The sequence below is a fragment of the Lonchura striata genome, chromosome 30 (genome assembly GCF_046129695.1).
Source record: "Lonchura striata isolate bLonStr1 chromosome 30, bLonStr1.mat, whole genome shotgun sequence".
NCBI lineage: Eukaryota > Metazoa > Chordata > Aves > Passeriformes > Estrildidae > Lonchura > Lonchura striata.
Window position 1 is genome coordinate 3,972,711 of NC_134632.1, and position 21,113 is coordinate 3,993,823.

Sequence of the window (21,113 nt, forward strand, 5' to 3'; positions counted from 1 at the left end):
GATCAGCCTCAGCCTCAGCTGGAGCTGTCAGCGATGGGGAGGGGGCTCTGCTCCCACCCCAGGGGCGCAGGACACAGGCATTGTCACACGCAGCCACTGTGTGCCACACTGTCATTGTCACACGCAGCCACTGTGTGCCACACTGTCATTGTCACACGCAGCTGCTGGGGCACAGTCACACCCCTCTGCTCCTCCAGAGGAACCGGGGAGGGGGTCAGGGATGTCCCCTCCCAGAGATGGCCCATCCCAGAGACACTCCATCCCAACGTGTCCCCTCCCAGAGATGTCCCCTCCCAGAGATGTCCCCTCCCAGAGATGTCCCCTCCTCAGCAGCTTTTTGAGGCATCAAACCCAACGAAGCAGAGCCCCCCCCTTGTCCCCAGTCCTCTCCTGGGGGTGCAGAGACCCCAGACCCCGCAGCAGGAGGCTCCCAGCTCCAGGCCATGCTCTCTCCTGGGGGTTCCTGGGGTTCCCCCGTGCCGGGGGTGTGGAGCAGAGGAGGGGGTGCCCAGTGCCCCCCGGCCCCGTGCCCCGTCAGGGGTTGAAGAAGCGTCGCAGCACCAGGTAGCCCAGTGCCACCACGGCTGCCACCAGCACGTACTTCATGTAAACATTGTCCAGGGTCTTCACGGCCTCCTGCCAGGGAGGGGACACAGCGGGGTCAGTCCTCGACCCCCAAACCCTGACCCCCAGTCCCTGACTCCCCCAGCTCCCCTGGCCCCCCTAACCCTAAACACTGCCCCTTGCCCCTAAACCCACCCCCTGTCCCCAAACCTGCCCCAAAGCTGCCCCAAACCCGCCCCCAAACCCGCCCCAAACCCACCCCCAAACCCATCCCAAATCTGTCTCAAAGCTGCCCCAAACCCACCTCCAAACCTGCCACAAACATACCCCAAACCCGCCTCAAACTCACCCCCAAAGCTGCCCCCAAACCTGCCCCAAACCCACCCCAAACCTGCCCCAAAGCTGCCCCAAACCCACCTCCAAACCTGCTACAAACGCACCTCTAAACCCACCCCAAACTCACCCCCAAACCTACCCCAAACCTGCCCCAAACTCACCCCCAAACCTGCCCCCAAACCCACCCCCAAACCCACCTCCAAACCTGCCACAAACATACCCCAAACCTGCCCCAAACTCACCCCCAAACCTACCCCAAACCTGCCCCAAACTCACCCCCAAACCTACCCCAAATCTGCCTCCAAACCTGCCCCCACAACTGCCCCAAAGCCAGCCCCAAAGCCACCCCAAAGCCGCCCTGCTCACCCATCCTCCCTGCTGGGCGATCCAGCGGGCGATGCGGTTCTGCAGCATGAAGTCGGCGACGTAGCGGGCGATGCGGCGCAGGAAGCCGCTGACGCCGCGCTGCCACACGTGCATGGCCATGCGGTAGCCAAAGGCCAGCAGGGCGATCACCCGGCCCCAGTTGATGCCACTCTCGAACAGGCTGCAACAAAGGCCAGGAGATTCCCTGAATTCCTGCCCCAAATCCCAGCTCTGAGCTGCCAAGGGAGGGGGAGCTCAAGCAGCGGGGTCGATATTGAGGAAACGGCCCCAGATTGTACCAGGAAAAGCTTAGCTTGGGTATTATGGAGAATTTTTTTTCTCTGGAAGTGTTGCCCAGCCTTGGAGCAGCTGTCTACACCAGGAAATGTTGAGCAGTGGAGTCAAAACTGAGGAAACAGCCCCAAATTGTACCAGGAAAAGCTTAGGTTGGATATGGCAGTAATCTTTTCTCTGGGAGGTTCTGCAGCCCTGCCACAGCTGCCAGAACCCTCCCTGGACAGATGTGGAAGCCACACGACTGTGGCCCTTGGGGACAGGGTTTAGTGGTGGCCTTGGCCGTGGACTCTGAGAGGGCTCTCCCAACCCAACGCGTTCTGTGATTCCGTGGCTGAACCCTGGGGAGGCTCATCCCAGCCACACAGAGATTTTGTGGCTGGAAGAGGCTCCACAATGTGTCACTCGATGCTCTTGCAGGGCTTGGCACCGATTATTTACACCAGGTTTGGAAGGTGCTTTTCCTGCCTTCCAGCAAGAAGGGGAAAAGGCAATAAAAGAATAATAAGAAGAATAAAGTGAAGGCCTCTGGTTCAATCTGCTGCCCTGGGCTGGTGGCCCCTGCCTGTTTGTAGAGGGACTTAGAGCCTGGGAAAGGACACAAAAAGCAGGTGGCATGAGGACAGGGACAGGGGGAAATTCACCCGTGTGTGACAGGGACAGGGGCTATTTCACCTGAGTGTGATGAGGGGAAGGACGAGGTTAATTTATTTTACCTGAATTTGACAAGTGTGACAAGGAGTGGGACAGGGGTTAATTTAATTTACCTGAGTGTGACAAGGGTTAATTTTCCTGAGTGTTACAGGGACAGGGGTTAATTTAATTTACCTGAGTGTGACAAGGGTTAATTTACCTGAGTGTAACAGGGACAGGGGTTAATTTAATTTACCTGAGTGTGACAAGGGTTAATTTACCTGAGTGTGACAGGGACAGGGGTTAATTTAATTTACCTGAGTGTGACAGGGACAGGGGTCAAATTAATTTACCTGAGTGGGACAGGGACAGGGGTTAATTTACCTGCGTGTGCTGCCGCCTCAGCCAGCGCAGCTTCCCAGACAGGGGAGCAGGAAAAGGACAGAAAGGAAGGAGTTAAACACTGGAGCAAAGAAGGAATTAGACAGGAGCAGAGGGCACAGGGACAGGGCTGTCACAGCCAGGGGTGTTTGGAGGAGGGGCAGGAGCGCAGAGACCCGTCCTGCCTGTGCCAGGGGCTGCCTGGCATGGCTGGACATTTCCCTGCAGACAGAACCCCTCGATCCCATCTCGATCCAAGCTTCCCTGGGAAATCCTGGCAGGAGTTTTCCGGGTCTGTGCCCTCACTCCTCACCTGGCACTGTGCTTTGGGTGGCTGTCACCTGCAGGAGGCTCTGTGTGTCACCTGCAGGCTCTGTGTCACCTGGAGGCTCTGTGTGTCACCTGTACCAGGCTCTGTGTGTCACCTGGAGGCTCTGTGTGTCACCTGCAGGCTCTGTGTCACCTGGAGGCTCTGTGTGTCACCTGCAGGAGGCTGTGTGTCACCTGCAGGTCCTGTGTGTCACCTGCAGGCTCTGTGTGTCACCTCCAGGCTCTGTGTGTCGCCTCCAGGCTCTGTGTGTCACCTCCAGGCTCTGTGTGTCGCCTCCAGGCTCTGTGTGTCACCTGCAGGCTCTGTGTGTCACCTGCAGGCTCTGTGTGTCACCTGCAGGAGGCTGTGTGTCGCCTCCAGGCTCTGTGTGTCACCTGCAGGCTCTGTGTGTCACCTCCAGGCTCTGTGTGTCGCCTCCAGGCTCTGTGTGTCACCTCCAGGCTCTGTGTGTCACCTGCAGGCTCTGCCAGCCCGTGGGGCAGCCCCCATACCGATGTGTCCATGAGGACCAGGCTGGGTGGCAGCTCTGAGCCACCTCATCCCGTGTGTGGCCTCCTGCCCATGGCGGGGGTTGCTCTGAGATGACCTTCAGGGTCCCTCCCGGCCCAACCATTCCACGATTCCGTTTTCTCTGTGACCATCCCACCTCCAGATGTGGAGCTGTGGCTGGGGTTGTTCCCTGGCACGTCCCAGCCTGGAGCAGGGCACAGCAGGAGCTGGTTGTGCCCCTGAGGGGGTTGGGACAGGGGTCCCAGGGACATCCCCTGACAGAGCCCAGCCTGTCTGCGTGTCACCTACACACAGCTGGGCAAGGACCGGGAGGGGACAATGACAGGAGCAGTGTGCAGAGGAGGAGCAGCCAGGCAGAAGACACAGGAACCATCCTGGGCAGCTCGCTGGGAGCTCGGCCAGGGCCGGAGAGCGAAATCAAATGGACAGAGCGGGTTTAACCAACAGCACTGAGCACACCCGACCTCCCCTTCCCTTCTCCTCCAGGGAAAACCCCCAGCCCACGCCAGGAGCTCCTGAGGCTTTACCTGGAGGCAATTCTGGTGAAGTGCTCGTAGGCGTTGTCGCGGGTGGGCTGCAGGCTCTCCAGCATGGTGCGGAACTCGGCGTCGTAGCGCTTGTAGATGTCATCGCCGATGATGGCCAGGCGCTGCCCCACCTGGCTCTCGGTGCTGCGGGGCGGGCAGGGCGTCAGGCCGGGCCGGGCAGCGCGGCGGGCGAGGGGCAGGGCACGGGTTTACCTGCACGGGTCCTGCTGGATCTGCTCGATCTCGGGGTCGCGCGGCAGCTCGGCCCCGCGCTCCTCGCGCTCCTGCTGGTAGCGGTAGAAGGCGTAGCTCCGGAACACCTCCTCGGCCTCCTCCGCCACGCGGCCCTCTGCGCGGGCAGGACAGCGCTCAGGGCGGGCACGCCTCTCCCTCCCTTCCCCAAGCTTGGAAGGGGCCATTCCCACAGAGCCTTCTCCAGACACGGCCCCACAGAATCATCCCGGACCCACACATTGGTCCTTGTCTCCACACGACCTTCTCCAGACCACACACGTCCTCACAGAACCTTCTCCAGACTCGCACACGGCCCCACAGAATCATCCCGGACCCACACATTGGTCCTTGTCTCCACACGACCTTCTCCAGACCCACACACATGTCTCTGCACCCACAGAATTATCTCCCGCCCCACACACGTCCTCACAGAACCTTCTCCAGGCTCGCACACGTCCCCACAAAATCATCTCTTTACCTACACATTTGTACTTGTCTCCACACAACCTTCTCCAGACCCACACATATCCCCACACAACCCTCTCCAGACCAAACATGTGCCTCTGCACCCTCACAACCTTCTCCAGACCCACACACGTGTCTCTGCACCCATAGAACCATCTCCAGACCTAAACAAATGTTCCTGTTCCCACACAACCCTCTCCAGACCCACACATTGGTCCTTGTCTCCACACAACCTTCTCCAGACCCACACATATCCCCACAGAACCCTCTCCAGACCTGCACACGTCCCTGTGCCCACATAAACATCTCCAAACCCTCACAACCCTCCCCAGATCCACACATTGTCCTTGTCTCCATATGACCTTCTCCAGACCCACACACGTGTCTCTGCACCCATAGAACCATCTCCAGACCTAAACAAATGTTCCTGTTCCCACACAACCCTCTCCAGACCCACACATTGGTCCTTGTCTTCACAAAACCTTCTCCAGACCCACACATGTGTCTCTGTACCCTCATAAGCCTCTCCAGACCCACACATGTCCCTGTGCCCACATAAACATCTCCAAACCCTCACAACCCTCCCCAGACTCACACACTTGTCCTTGTCTCCATATAACCTTCTCCAGACCCACACAGGTGTCCCTACACCCACAGAACCATCTCCAGACCTACACTCGGCCCTGTTCCCACACAACCTTCTGCAGAGCCACACGTGTCCCCACAAAATGCTCTCCAGACCCACACATGCGGCCCTGTCCCCTCATAAACATCTCCAAACCCACAGAACCATCTCCAGACCCACACACATCCCCACAGAACCTTCTCCAGACCCACACACGTGTCCCTGTCCCCACACTGCTCAGGGACACGGCCAGGACCAGCTCCCTGCAGCAGGAACCCCTCAGTGTCATCCCTCTTCACACATTCCGTGGCTCCAGGGCAAGTCCCCATGGATGTCCTGGATTAGAGCTCGGTTTCAGCAGCTCCAGAAGCACCTGGAGAGGGCCAGTGGCTCCCACAGGGACCAGGAGCATCGCTCTTCCCCGTTTCTTTCCCAAGATAAAATTTTGTTGGGATCAGGAGCAGAGGGGCAGGATGAGAGCTCAGCTCCTCTCACAGAGCACCCAGCCACTGCCCAGGTACAGGAGGGGCACGAGTGGGGGTCCTGCAGGACTGTGGGTTTGGGGGACCACCCTGTCCTCAGCGTTCAGCAGCTCCACAGCAGCCAAACCTGTCCCACCATCCCAGAAATGCAGATTTGGCCACGCAGCTCTCCAGAATCTGCATTTCCAACCTGAGATCTTCCTGCTGGGAAGTGAGGGCACAGCTGTGCTGGCAGTGCTGCCCCACAGACCCCATCCCCAAGCCCCCAGATCACACCAAATCCTCCTCACGGGCTTTTCCAGCTGCTCCCACCTCCCTGTCCTGGATCTGCTGAGCTCAGGTTTCACCAGCAGAGCTGAAGGGAAAGCTGCTGTCACTTTCCAGGGGTTGCTTTCTGTTTTCAGACACGGGTTTGTTTGGTGACAAACAAATCCTTCACCTTCCAGGAACTGGAGTTGGTGACACTCCAGAGAGAATCAGAAAACGAAATCAACTGAGTCAGAGTTTCAGGGAGAGGAGGGCAAACACTCAGCCAGACACAAGAGGAAATCTCTGCCCTAAAATAATCCCTGGAGCTGTTTTTAGTAACACCACAACAGGAGGACACATCCCCCCTTCCCACGGCTGCCACCCCCACTGGGATTGGCTTGGAATCTCTCCCTCCCAAGGGATTTGGGTCAGGGTTTGCTTGGTGGGTTCCCAGTGGCAGCAGTGCCAACGGGAGGTTTGGAGCTGCTCAGGGATCTCTGGAAGGAAGGAACTGCTCCATGTTTGCTCCGTGGCTGCTCCCTCCACCCCCAGCTCACTCAGCTTTGGGATCCACACCCTGCATCCACAGCACTGCCCGGATCCAGAGAGCCCCAAACCTTCAACACTTGCATTTCTCCCTGAGATCCTTCATTTCTCACTGCTCCCATCTCCCAGGAGCAGCCGTGCTGTGGGGAAAAACTGGCAGCTCTGGCCAAAAATCTCCGTCAGCCCCAAAAAACCACTCCAGGCAGTGACAGGGACTGCTGAAACCTGGCCCCATCCCTCGGAGCCCAGCAGACTGGGACATTCCAACCTGGAAAAAGAAGACAGCCCCAGGAAGCAGAAGCAGCCTCTGGAGATTTCTGCCCCCAGGGAAGCCCAGCTCCACCTCACTGCAGCTGCAATTTGAGTGTGGGATGGGCAGCTGGGTTTGGGTTTGATCCCAACGATGCCCAAGCGAATCCCTGAGCAGGAGAGAAATCTCTGCTGCATCCAAAGGCAGGGAAGCAGAGTCCCAGATGAAATCCAGGCTCAGCCCCTGGGACAAAGCCTCTTTCCAGCCCTCGGTCTCACAGTGCATGTCCCTGCTCTCGCTGGGGCCCACCGGGCTTCTGCCCCTCCAAATTCCAGAGAGGCAATTCCTCCTGATCCACCCTGAATTTTGGGAAGCACGGGAATGCTGGGGCTGCCAGTATGAGTCTGAGAAAACAGGACCTGGGACTGTGACCCAGCATGTTCAGAGCTCAGGGCCTGATTTCTTATTGGCTTTCACCTCATTTCTTACTCATTTCTTACTGGTTTTCACACCGATTTCTTACTGGTTTTCACCTAATTTCTTACTGATTTCTTACTGGTTTTTACCTCATTTCTTACTGATTTCTTATTTGTTTTCACACTGATTTCTCACTGATTTTCACATCATTTTTTACTGATTTCTTACTGGTTTTCACCTCATTTCTTACTGATTTCTGACTTGTTTTCACACTGATTTCTCACTGGTTTTCACCTCATTTCTTACTGATTTCTCACTGGTTTTCGCTGGCCTCAACAGGAAATCAGCAAACTGCTCCTGTCTGTGGACTTTTGTACCTCCTGGACTCCGGCATGGCAAGGACGGGGTATTTTCCTTCCGGTGCAGCCTCAGGGTCTGGCACTGAGAGAGGAGCCCAGGCAGCAGCAGAGCCGAAATGCCATTGCAGGGCCGAGCCCTGAGCTGGGCTGAGCTCCACCAGCCCCGAGCAGCTCCGGGTGTTGACAGAGCTGACTCAGCTGGTTTGCCCTCCCCGCCTGGCCAGCAGCACCAGAGTCCCCGTGTCCCACCTTTCCTCTGCTGGGATGAGCCGAGAGCTTTTCCCATTCCCAGTTTCACCCACTGACCAGAGCAGGGCTGGGCTGGGCTCGCAGGGGGACACTGACCCTGCTCCCAGTTCGCCACCACTGCCCTGCCAGGGCACACGGGACCTGATGTCACCCCAAAGCCACCCAGACTTCCTGAGATCTGTGGTTTCCTCTGTGATTCAAACCCCGAGCACCTCCTGCTCTCTCGTGCTCAGGGAAGGAAATACTCGACACCAGGCAGCTCCCAGCACTTTGTTCTCTCTCCCTGCTTCAATCCCACCTTGCTGCCCATCCAATGCCAAGCCCACAATCCTTGATTATTTTGGATGGAAAAGAACCTCAAACCCTGTTCCACCCAGGGACGCCTCCCTCTAGACCAGGACGCTCATGTCCCAAAAGCACCGAGCGCCTCCCAGTTCAATCCAGCTCCTTACCCCAGGCTTGCAAAAAGCCCTGGAGACAGGAAATCCCATCTTGCCAAAGGAACACAGCCGGGGAATGAATAAACAAGCAAAGGTTTGAGGCTGCTCCCTCCCCTGAGCACCCCAGAACCCTTTACCTGCGCTGAGCCTGTGCCTTTGGCTCCCCCGGCGCCCCTGATCCTGCGGAGGGTCCCCCTCATTCCCCGAGGCCATTGCAGAGAGCTTTGGGAATGGCAGCTTCACCTGGAAGGGTGATGGAGATGGTGAGTGGTGGAGCTCTGTGGTCCCTCAGAGCCCGAGGATCAGAGCCCTGTGCTTTTATCTCTGCCAGGGCTGGCTCCTCCCTCGGGGCACGCTCCTTCCCTACCTAGTGAGGACACCGGCTCCACTCCCACCCGGCTGGGTTCACCCTCTCCGAGGATCTCATCACAGAAAGGACCTCGCATCTCACACTCATGCTAACAGACTTCCTTCCTGCTTCAAAGAGACCTGTGGGCTGCACCAGCTTCTCCTCAGCCCAGACCACAGAGGTTCATAAAAAGCTGTAACAAAAATTCCAGCACTCCGGGACTCCCCGGCTGCGACCACACGAGATGGGCCCTGATTTTCTCCAGCACTCGTTTCCTCTGACTCCCCTTGTTCTTTACATTTCCCCTCTCAGAAAATAAGAAAATTAAATGAGAACAAAACACAAAGCTCATCTTTTCCCTGAAGCTCATAGGTATCCTAAACCTGCAGTTCAGGGCTCATCAGAGCTCCTCGAGGCCACAAAGTTCCTGTCAGGATTAACGGGATCAGGGCAGCTCCTGGCTGCTGTCTGACATTCCAGAGCACATTCCCAGCCCACACTTCAGCAGGGCTGAGCTGGGGCCTTTCCTGATTTGCACCAAGCCTGAACTCACGGATGAAACACAATTCCTGACACCCCGAAATTTAAATTGCATCCTGGGCAAAAATAAAGGAAGAGCTGGGCTAGGGATAAATAACCACCCATGGGTATGAGAGAAGTGCACAAGGTGGTTCAAGCTCGTGGCATCACACTGGAGATTGCTCAGAAGGAAAAGAAATGGGAGACAGGAAGTACAGCCCATTTTCCAAGGGATGGGACCTGGAAGTGCAAAGCTTGGAAAACCACGAGGTCCTGCACAGCTGAACTCAGGGCCTGAGCCTGCTGACCAGGATGGAAATGCTGGTTTTTCCTACGCTCCGAGGATGGGAGGACAGGATTTCCCCCTTCCTCCCCAAACTCAAACACCCCCATCCAAGGAAGAGCTGAGAACGCAGTGAGGATCATCAGCTGGGGCCAGGGGCTAATCCCTGGGGAGAGCTGCTGGCCACTTGCCCAGATCAGCTCCAGAGCTGCCTCTCCTGGCTCTCAGAATCACAGAATTCCCTGTCCTGGGGTGATGCAGATCCTCTGGGATGGTTCCAATCCCCTGGGATGGTGCAGATCCCTGGGATGGTTCCGATCCCCTGGGATGGTTCCGATCCCCTGGGATGGTTCCGATCCCCTGGGATGGTGCAGATCCCTGGGATGGTGCAGATCCCCTGGGATGGCTCAGATCCCCTGGGATGGTGCAGATCCCCTGGGATGGCTCAGATCCCCTGGGATGGTGCAGATCTCCTGGGATGGCTCAGATCCCCTGGGATGGTGCAGATCTCCTGGGATGGCTCAGATCCCCTGGGATGGCTCAGATCTCCTGGGATGGTGCAGATCCCCTGGGATGGTGCAGATCTCCTGGGATGGTGCAGATCTCCTGGGATGGTTCAGATCTCCTGGGATGGTGCAGATCCCCTGGGATGGTGCAGATCTCCTGGGATGGTGCAGATCCCCTGGGATGGTGCAGATCCCTGGGATGGTGCAGATCCCCTGGGATGGTGCAGATCCCTGGGATGGTGCAGATCCCTTGGATGGTGTCCATCCCTTGGATGGTGTCCATCCCCTCCTCCACTGAGGAGCCTCCTGTGCTTCATCCTCTGCCCAACCCAGGCCATGCCTGAGCCCACCTGCACTGGGAGGACTCAGAGCCGTTCCCAAGCTGGGAGCAGCTCCTTGGAGCTGTGGAAACAGTGGGGATTTCCTCTGTACCCCACGGTGCCACTGCTCAGGTGGCACAGGATGCTGGGCAGGGTGTGGGTGCACCCAGCAAAGAGCTCAGGAGCCTCTGGAGCTTTTCCAGCTCGGCCTGTGAGTGAGAGCAATCAGGAGCAAGGACTTGGTAGCACAGAAACCCAGAGGAAGATGACTCATGATTTTCCACTTGAATTTCGTTTTGAACCCTGCGGGAACTTTTGTTTTCGGTTTCCTTCTGCGGCCTGGCAGCGCTGTTTTCACCATCTTCACGGTGACACATGACGCTGCAGCCCTATCACTGCTGTCCCCACCCTCTGCCGTCCCCAAGTGCCCATTCTCCCAAAATCTCCCTTTCTCTGCAGGGCTCAGAGTGCCTCGGACCATCCTCCCTGCGTTCCAGAGCTGCTGCTCGTGCTCCTCCTGCTTCCCATCTTCCCCATTCCACCTTTGTTACAGGAACAGGGAAGGGTGTGAAGGAGGAGGTGACACCCGAACACCCAGAGACAGCCCGGGGCTGCAGGAAATGAAAACCCTCCAAGATTTGAGTCAGGGCTCAGGGGAACTGCACGGTCTCATCCACCCTACGAGGGTCCTGGAGGAGGCTGCAAGGGGTTAAAAGCAGCTGCAATCCCATATCCCGGCCACGGGCTCTGGAATCACCCCCTGACATGTTGTGAATGCCAGGAAATCGATGGGGCATCCCCTGGGACGAGCCTTTGGCAGCGATTCCTCCCGGGCCAGAGATCCCGCAGGATCCCTGACCCCAAACCCGCGCGGCCAGCGGGGCCAGGACCAGTTTGGGGGGTGCCCAGTTCGGTGGGTGACCAGTTTGGGGGGTGCCCAGTTCGGTGGGTGACCAGTTTGGGGGGTTCCCAGTTCGGTGGGTGACCAGTTTGGGGGGTTCCCAGTTCGGGGGGCGCCCAGTTCAGGGGTTGCACAGTTTGGGGGGTGCCCAGTTCGGTGGGTGCCCAGTTCAGGGGTTGCACAGTTTGGGGGTTGCACAGTTTGGGGGGTGCCCAGTTCGGTGGGTGCCCAGTTTGGGGGTTACCCAGTTCAGGGGTTGCCCAGTTCGGTGGGTGCTCGTTTTGGGGGTTGCCCAGTTCAGGGGTTGCCCAGTTCAGGGGTTGCCCAGTTGGGGGTTTGCCCACCCAGCAGGGCCCCAGGGTGGGCACACGACCCCCAGCATCCACCCAGCCCAGGTCGCCCCCCAAGCCGCGCCCGTGGCCGCGGTCCCCGGCGGGGCCAGCGCAGCCACACGCGCCGTGCCCGTGCCCGGCCACAGCCCGGGAGTGGCGGCACGGGTGTCACCCGTTCCCCAGCGGGGACAGCTCTGCCCACCGATGTCCCCTCCCCTGAGCACTCCGGGCCTTGCGCGGGCACTGTCACCACCGCGGCGTAAAAAGCCCGGCTGAAGAAAATACGGTTAAAAGAGGGGAAATTCCCTTTTTGGGGCGGGTAAATTCCCTTTTTGGGGCAGCGACCGCCCGGAGCGGCACCTCCAGCCCTGGCCCGGGAGTTTCCCGCACCCAAACGCGTCCCCTGAGGAGCCAGGGCGCACTTTGTCCCTGTCACCCCTCCCGCACCCCCGGACCCCCGCACCCCGCGGCTGCCGCTCCATCCCTGCCCATCCCGGCCCGGAAAACAGGGATAACCCATCCCAGGAGAGTCCCGGAAAACAGGGATAACCCATCCCAGGAGAGTCCGGGCAGGGGGAAGAAACGGGGCTGCCCTCGGCACTCACCGCGTCCCGGCGGGGTGCAGCGGGTCGGGATATCCCGGGAGCTACCGCATCCCTGCCGGGATCCGCTCCATCCCTCCGGCCGCTCCCTTCCTGCGTCCCGCCCGCAGCGCGGCGCGGCCAAAGGAAGCGCGAGGAGAAGGAGGAGGAGGGAAAAAGAAAAGGAGGAAAAAAAAAAAAAAAAAAAATCAAGCAGAAAGCAGAAACCCAAGCGCGCTGACCATAGATAGAGCCGCGCAGGGTTCAGCTCCCTCTAGAGGCACCAACCCCGGCGTGGGGCAGCGCCGAGCACCGGCGGCTTTTTGGGGGGTTCTTGGGGCTCCTCCTTTTTGGGGAGTTCTTGGGGGTCCTCCTTTTTGGGGGGTTCAGGGGACTATGAAGAGGATCGGGGGGTGCCGGGTGCGGGGTTGGCACCGCACACCCCGTGCCGCCCCCGCAGCCTCCCGGAGATCCTCGGCTCCTCCTTGGCTTCTCCAGCGGTTTTGGGAGCTTTTCCCTATGGCTGCACCTTAAATTCGCCCTCTGCCAGGTTCCCCGGCTGAGAGCCTGGTTAAAGTAACGATTTGAGAGTTTCTGGCTCCTGGGAGGGAAACTTGTATCGGTCCAAGGGAAAAAACCACAGTCCCCGGTGGCAGAGGCGGCTCCCACCGAGTGCCTTTGGGAATTCGAAATCCGTGGGGATTTTGGGGCAATCCCAGCAGCTCGAGGAGAGCGCGGGAGAGATTCAGCCCTGGAGGGCTCAGCAATCTGCCCCAGCTGCTTTTCCTCTCCTCGCTCCTTGGGCCACTGCCAGGGCCTTGCTGGGGCTGGAAAATGCCAGATAAGCAGCAGAGCTTTGGGGCTGGGCAGAGCCTGAGTGCTGATATCACTGATATCACATCACCTCTGTGCCCCATGGCAGGAGCGCTCTGAGACCCCCACGGGACCTCCTCTGCACCGCAGCCAGGGGTTTTGGAATTCTTGGCTCACTGGCTGAGCTTTTCCAGGGAAAACCGGCCCCTGGCTGCAGAGGGTCCTGCTCTGGCTCCCTCGGAGGTTTGGGGACTGGCCTGGACACCCTGCTGAGGGTGGGGCTGTACTGACAGTGCAAAACAGCTGCTGGGAGGGAGAAAAAAAGGATTCCCACTTGGCTGTCCTTCAGGGAAGGAAGATCATCATGGAGCAAGGAATCAGCTCGTGGGGGCTGTGCCCACCAGGCTGTGCCTTCCTCCCAGGGATCCTGAGCAGCTTTGTTCCATGTCACTGCAGCCACCCGGACACCGTGGGGAAACCCTGCCCGAGGCTGCAGCCCTGGGAAAACAGCACTGGGAACGTGATGAGGGGCTGAGGGAGCTGAGGGATCAGCAGGTCCTGCAGTTCGCCCTGGCAGGGTGACACGGCGGTGACAGGAGTGGCAGGAGCCACTGCCAGGATGGATGGAGGAGGTTTCATCTCCCTGAGCCTTCCCCTTGCTCTCACCCCCCGGTGCTGCATCCCACAGGGATGGGCCCCCACCAGCTCCGGGTGCCCATGGGGAAGGTGGTGCCAGCCCTGAGCCAACGCTTTCCGTGGGCTCTGATGCTGAGTGGGAGAAGCAGCAGCTCCTGGAAGGTGAGGGGAGGGCTCAGAGAGAAGGGAAATCCCCCCTCACCCTTGACTCGAGGGTTGCCTGGTGCTTGGGGGAGGAGCCCTGAGGAATGAGTGGACATGGAAAGCACCCAGGAGGTGTGGGAGGCTGAGGCACCCTCCAAATTCAGTGTCCAACATGCCCAGAATGGGTCCCTCGGCTTTGGAATATCTGGAGCTGGCACGGGATCCTCTCTCAGCCGCTCCTGAGGGAAGTTCAATTCCCACACGAGGGAGGGGAGGTGACATCTTGGGCAAGTCATTGGGGGGTTTTTTGGGCTTGTTTCGATCAGCAGATAAAGGTGCAGGGCCCCCAAAAGCAGAGGTGTCCCCGGGGAAGAGGCTCTGGAGCACGAGCAGACAGCGAAGGGTTTCAGACAAGGTGGGTGAGAGGATGGGGAGAGTGGGGGATGCTGCTGAGGAGGGTCCCAGTGCCCCCAGACCTTGGGAAAAAAGGTGTAAGGGTGGAGAACCATGAGCAAAACTGATCCCAGCTCCGCCCTGTTAGAGGCTGTGCCCCCCTGGGGTGCCCTGGAGGTTCTTCCATCCCTCCATGGCCCTTCCCAGCTGAGGAGGGAATAACCTTGGGGTGCTGCTGGTCAGCAGCGGGCAGCCCTTGGCTTTTGGGACTGCCTGGCCCATCGGTGCCAGGGGGCATCTGCCCCGTGCCACGGAGCATTCCAGGAGCTCTGGGTGATGAAACTGCGTGGGTGGGGGGCACAGGGAAAGGTTTTCTCCCAGAACTGACACTCTGCTGGTGTCGGTTCCATCAGAAGGGAGCTGCTGGGCACAGCCACTCTGTCAGCACTGACATCATCTCTTCCCACTCCTGGTTGCACTGCAGGCTCCTGCCCTGGGCAGTGGGATGGGAAGGGAGGAGCCGCTCCTGAGAGGGGCTGCAGAGGGCCCTGCAAACCCCTGGGATGTGCTGCTGCTCAGGAGCTGAGCCAGGAGAGAAATTAACTGCCAGGGGCAGGGCTAGACAGGATTTCAGCAGGAATTCCTCCCTGTGAGGGCGGGCAGGCCCTGGCACAGGGTGCCCAGAGAAGCTGTGGCTGCCCCTGGATCCCTGGCAGTGCCCAAGGCCAGGCTGGAGCAGCCTGGGACAGTGGAAGGTGTCCCTGCCCATGGCAGTGGTGCCTCTGGAGGAGCTTTAAGGTCCATTCCAATCCAAGCCATGCGAGGATTCTGTGGATCTGAATCTCCTCGGAGCACCAGGTGGCACTCTCCGACTTCCCAGCGAGCTGAGCTGAGCCGGGCTAACCCGGCTGGGAGACGCAGACACCGCTGGCTCCGGCTCCGGGCCAGGGCCAGCGGGGACAGCACGATGGGACAGCGACGGACGGGTCAAAGGGGTTTTCCAAGGTTTTTTTTGGGTGGCTGGATTCACCTCCTGCACCTTCAGCAAATCCCAGAATGGTAAAAACCCCACCCAGCAAACCCCTGTGGTTGGTCAGGTTTGTGCCAGAGTTTCCTCCCGGTGCCCTCTGGGGGTCCCGAGGGGGACAGGGCACCTTTCCCTGGTCCCACCTGTGTCCCCACGCCGGGGTGGCACCTTGTGCTGCCTCTGGGCTCTGCAGGAGCACAGAACATGAGGATTCGGGCAAAGCAAAGCGCTTCTCACACACAGATTCATCAAATTGATTGAAACCCCCACCAGATCCAGGTCTGGCTCCTGTAACAGCTCCTGGAGCTGCTTAATCACGCTGGGTTTGGGAGTCCAGAGCAGCCAGCACAGCCAGCTCGTGTTTCCCAAGTGTTGGAAGAGCTGCCAGGCTGGTTAGGACAAAATTCCTCACAAATCCCCCTTTGATAATCTGCTGTACAAACACGGGAAGAGGGAGAGGCTGTGGGAGGGCTGAAAAATCCACTCAGGTAGGAGATCCAAGGCATCCTGTGCTGGGGGTGAGTCCTGAGGCTCAGCAGCTTGGAAAGGCTCCCAGATCCTCGGGAAAGATCCTGAAAGATCCTTGGGACAAGCTCGGGAGGTCCTGCAGGGTGTGGTGGCGGGAATTCCAGCTGGGAATGCCACCCCAACGTGCTTTTCCTCACCCTGCCTGGTCTGACGGGTCTCTCTCTCTCTCTCCCCGAGGTTTCCTGAGGGTGGATGGAGCAGCAGAAGCTTTTGGCTGCTTTGGGAGAAGCTGGGCACAGCTGGGAGCAGGTGGAGCCTCTGGAAATGGCTGAGGTGAGTCTGGGAGGGGAAAGCACCACTGGAGCTGTGACCTGGGACATCTCTGTGGGAGCTGTGTTGTCACCATGGTGTGCCCTGGTCACAGCTGCTTTTCTGCCACCTCGTTGTGGCACCACCTGGGCCAACGTGCTTAAAACGGCAGTGCCAGGTCCATAAATCCCTTTCAGAAAAGCTGGGGCCTCCTGCAGACAAACCCAGCACGTTTCAGTCGAGCCCAGTTTGGAGTCTCTCCTGAGAGAAGGTTGGACCAGCACTCCCTGCCTCAGTTTCCCCTCTCCTGCGGCGGGGTTGCACAGCACATCCTCCCCTCCAAAGCACCTCATGGGTCACTGCCGGACTTGTAAACGCTTCTAAATTTCAAACTGAGAGAGGCTTTGGGCAGGATCAGCCCGCTGGCTGAGGAAAGCCTCCATTCCGGTGGGGAATTCCCGAGCCTGGCTGCCCTCAGCCAGCAGCACGGGAGAGAGGGAAAAACGAATTCCTTCACTCCGGGCACAGGAAGAGCCGCCTGGAGCTGGGGAAGGGGCTCGGTGCCCTCACTGCCCGCCAGGCATCTGCACCTGGGAGCACCTGGGGGCACCTGGGGGCACCTCAGCTCCCGGCTTCTCCCTCCCGCAAGGAGCAGACGCGTTCTCCAGCTGCATCCAGCGCTGGGAAGATCCCAATAACACCGGGAAGCAGAGCCCGGGGTCTCCAGGAGTTTCACCGAGCTCTTCCCCATCCGTGCCCGCCCCGCAGCCTCCCAGCTGGGCAGTGCGTGGGCAGGGCAGGCTTTTGGAAGAGCGCCCCGAGTTCCGGCGGTGCTCCTCCGTGTGAACCCTCCGCCCCTGAGCCGCACAGAGGCTCCTTTCAGCCAGGGGGGTGTCTGTGGGGAACAGATCCGCACTCACAGAGAGAAGCAGGGACACGCCTGGCGTGGTTCCATCTGGAAAATGCTGGGGTCCAGCTTGTCCCAGCATCCCTGGGCATCCCTGGGCATCCCTGGGCATTCCAGGGCTGCCCCATGCCCACTGTGGGTCAGGTCTGGGGCATGGGAGCCAGGGCTGGGGAAATGGTGCCAGTCAGTGCCAGGCATTCCCTGCCCAGATCCAGCCTAATTCCCATCCCTGCCTAGATCCAGCCTAATTCCCATCCCTGCCTAGATCCAGCCTAATTCCCATCCCTGCCTAGATCCAGCCTAATTCCCATCCCTGCCTAGATCCAGTCTAATTCCCATCCCTGCCCAGATCCAACGACACGGGCAGTGGCTCCCGACGTTCATCCCCCGAGCTGGGGTCGGTGCTGCTGCCTCGTTCCCCACCCCAGGCCTGGCTCCAGATCTTGTCTCTTCTTTTCCCTTGGCTTAATGAAAAAACTTCATTTTCCTCTTTGCTTTCCCCTTTCCCCTTCCTGGGGAAGGACCCTTGAGTCTCCCCCCACCTCGACTGCCACGGCCTGGATATTTTTTCTTTTTAAGATGAGGCGTTTAGTGTGACTAAGATGTTCTCACTTCTCCCTCTTGATTATTCCCTTTTCTTTATTAAACAGCTCTGTGTTGAATTATTTTTCCTCCTTTCCCAACCTTCCTCCCCCCAGCTTTTATATTATTTATTCCCTGTGGCTTTTAAGGGCTTTATTCATTAATTTCGTGGTAAGAAGAGGCATCTATCCCCTCCCACACTGCGAAAAGATCAGTGGGATCATTTTGGCTGGGGGCGATCTCCAGCCCAAGGGGTTAAAGCTTGCAGAGGTTTGTGAGAGGGGCTGGCTCCTGTCCCTGTGGCTGCTTCACCCCTGGAAGTGTCCATGGCCAGGCTGGACGGAGTTTGGAGCAACCTGGGATAGTGGAAGATGTCCCTGCCCATGGCAGAGGTGTTTAGGGTCCCTCCTGATCCAAACCTTTATGAGATGTCCCTTCACCTTCCCTGGGGTGCAGCAGGAGCGTCCCTGTCCCCACATCCATCCCCAGCCATGCCCTGGCCTGGCCGGGCAGTGCCGGGCGCTGGAAGCGGTGACCTGAGAGCATTCCCAGAATATTCCCGGCCCTCAGAGCATTCCCAGAATATTCCCAGCCCTCAGAGCATTCCCAGCCCTGAGAGCATTCCCAGGCCATTCCCAGCCCTCACAGCATTTCCAGCCGTTAGAGCATTCCTAGGCCTCACAACATTCCCAGACTATTCCCAGCCCTGAGAGCATTCCCAGACCATTCCCAGCCCTCACAGCATTACCAGACTATTCCTAGGCCTCAGAGCATTCCCAGGCCATTCCCAGCCCTCAGAGCATTTCCAGCCCTTAGAGCACTCCCAGTCCTCACAGCATTCCCAGATCTGAGAGCATTCCCATCCCTCACAGCATTCCCAGCCCTCACAGCATTCCCAGACCATTCCCAGCTCTCAGAGCATTCCCAGACCATTCCCAGCCCTCAGAGCATTCCCATCCCTCACAGCATTCCCAGACCATTTCCAGCCTTCACAGCATTCCCAGGCCATTCCCAGCCCTCACAGCATTCCCAGCCCTCACAGCATTCCCAGCCCTCACAGCATTCCCAGACCATTTCCAGCCTTCACAGCATTCCCAGACCATTCCCAGCCCTCACAGCATTCCCAGATCTGAGAGCATTCCCATCCCTCAGAGCATTCCTGGCCCTCAGAGCATTCCCAGGCCATTCCCAGCCCTCAGAGCGTTCCCAGCGCCGGTCACGGGCCGGAGGAGCTGCTGGCAGCGCCGCCCGGGCTAATCTGGGAATTGTATGCCAGGAAGGGCACACCCAGCCGGGACAAAGGCTTCGCTCCACGCTCCAGCGCTCCCGAGCTTCCCCCGGAGCGCCCCAGCGCTGCTTTGGAGCCGTCCCGGGGCCTCTCCTGCTCCCTGCCCAGCCTTGGGCACCTGCTCCAGGTGTGGGACGGAGTTTGGTGACGCCTGGATGCTCTCCCAGCCGCCTCGTGCTCCTGCCCATCCCTGGGGAACGTCACAGCACGGGGATGAAGCACCCAAACTGCCTGAACCCAGGGCTGTGAGAGAGATGCACGCCCTGGTCACCCCCAGGGTGTTTAATCCGGACCCTGACAGGGGCAAATTCATGCAGCCATCGTTGTTTTCCTGCTGGTGTGGTTTAGCTGAGCTGTCATGGCAACAACCCCTTCTCCTGATGCCTTCCCGGGTACCAAAACTCTCCGTCCTTGACACATCCTTAGAAGCCTTGAGCTCCAAATAGACTCCAGGCTGTGCAAAACCGCTCGAGATTTCCCGAAGCTGGAGCAGATGTGGGGGTTATTATTAGCACTCAGCCTCTGCCAGGGCAAGTGTCAGACACGGCGGAGGCGTCGGGAGGAAGGGTTTGACCCGGCTGAGTCACTGCAGGGCAGCTCCTGGCGGGGTCTGGGCACCTCTGAGGGAAGCTGCTGGTGTCATCTGCCGAGAGGAGCCTGGCAGGGACAGCCGGGCCTTTCCACGGTGTCACCATGTTCATTGTCCCCGTGGGAAGCGGGCTGTTGTGCCCTCTGAGGTCACTTGTCACCCTGGCACAGCTGCACGAGGTGCTGCCACATCCTGCTGGCAGTATTTTAGGGCAGCAGTTTACAAACATGGCCCGTGCGTGACGAAAAGCCTCTGCCAGCCTCGCTGGCTTCCCCTGCGCCGATGGAAAACCGGGATCCAGCACTGGAGAGCTGTCCCAGCTGTGGAGGTGGATGGGCTGGTGGGATGGCTGGATCCCATTTCCATCACCCTGCTCCTCGCCCTGAGTCACTCGGGCTTGTCCTGCTCCTGCTGCACCTCCACAAAGTCCTGCTCGTGGCCTCCTCCGTGCAGGATGCTGCACCAGCATGGAGGGAAAGAAAGGCCTGGAATAACGTCCAGGCTGAGATTCACGGGGCTCATGAAGCTGCTGTAAAGTTGCATTACAAATGTGAGCCACTCGGATATTCCAGTGATCCGAGCCAGCAGAGGAGAATATTTTAAATAAAATATTCATTAAGATCCTCAGCCTGCGAAAACGATAGAGCTCTGCTGCCTTCTGTGGACTCACACTAATTTATTTTTTATTATGACCCATTTGTAGGATGATGGGGCCGGGAGGCTCCAGGCGGTCGCCTCCAACTTCAGATCAGTTTTTTGGTTTTTTTTTTTTTCAGGTGCTCTAAAAGCACGGAACAGCTCCACGATCTGTGCCCCAAATTCTAAACCGCTAAGGATGTAGCCTGGTATTTCTGACACACCAAACCCGGGCTCTGACACAGGCAGCAGTTCCTCCCTGCCCTGGCAGCTCAGACAGGCCACAGGGTCCCCTCTGTGCCACTGGCACTGCCCTGGCTGAGGAAGGGACCATCATCAAACCAACAAAGGGCACTCACAGCTCCGGAGCAGATGGGAGAAATATTTGCCAAACAAAGGCTCTATTTTCAAGGAAATCCTCTGACTCTCTGCCTCGAAGACAGAAATGATTCAAGCTCTGGCACAGGCGGCCGAGGAGCCGTGGGTAGGAAATTCTCCTGTCATGGGCTGAGCAGCTCTGCCATGGCTGCAGTGAGAGCCGGGGCTGCTTTTCCAGGCAGATATCATTCCTGCTTTACATTTGGGAATGACTTGAACCCTTTTGTAGGATCCAGATGCACCTATTTCATCTCTGGAATTACTCCAGGGGAGGTTGGACAGGGCTTGGAGCAAGCTGGACTGGTGGAAGATGTCCAGGCCCATGGCAGAGGATGGATGGAACTGGGAGATCATTAAGGTCTATCCAACCTCTCCTGGAATATTTCCAGGGATGGGCCATCCCCAGCTGCTTCATCCACACATCCAGCCCTGCTCAGCACAGCAAACAGCTTTGGGGTCTGCTGGTGGGGTGTGAAACACACCGTAATGTCACCTATAATTCTTAAAACCCCGCAAAACAAAGCCCTTGTGCGGTTCCCTTTTTTCCTTTCCCAGCTGTAAATTCCGCCCAGCTCTGGCTGTTTCCCCTCCGCCCGTGCCTGTCCCGGTTTGTGGCATCGCCACGAGCTCGGGACCGATTTACATGCGGAGCCCATCAAGAGTCGCTCCCGCCCCGCGCTGTCCCTCGGTCCCTCGTCCCGGCTGCCGTGACTCAGCCCGGCGTGACTAACTCTTCCCTCTCCGGCCAACAGGGATGGCGGCTTCGCCCAGCGCCCTGCTCCGCGCTGCCGGAGAACCGCCCTGGCACCGGGTGACTCATCCCGAGGAGGAGATGTCCGGCTGGGATCGCACCCCGCATCCCCGTGCCGCCTTGAAATCAGATATTGCCAGCCT

The 21,113-nt window shown here is 58.7% G+C and overlaps 1 protein-coding gene across 1 annotated transcript; it reads right to left on the bottom strand.

Moving 5' to 3' along the window:
- Positions 1-534: 534 nt before the first annotated feature.
- BAK1 (BCL2 antagonist/killer 1) lies at positions 535-8,534 on the bottom strand. Its single transcript, XM_077789033.1, has 5 exons — positions 8,396-8,534; positions 4,156-4,291; positions 3,943-4,086; positions 1,267-1,447; positions 535-636 (listed from the first exon to the last, which is right to left on the bottom strand). The coding sequence occupies exons 1-5, from the start codon at positions 8,469-8,471 to the stop codon at positions 535-537; spliced, it is 639 nt and encodes a 212-aa protein (XP_077645159.1). The 5' UTR covers positions 8,472-8,534.
- Between the last annotated feature and the right edge of the window lie 12,579 nt (positions 8,535-21,113).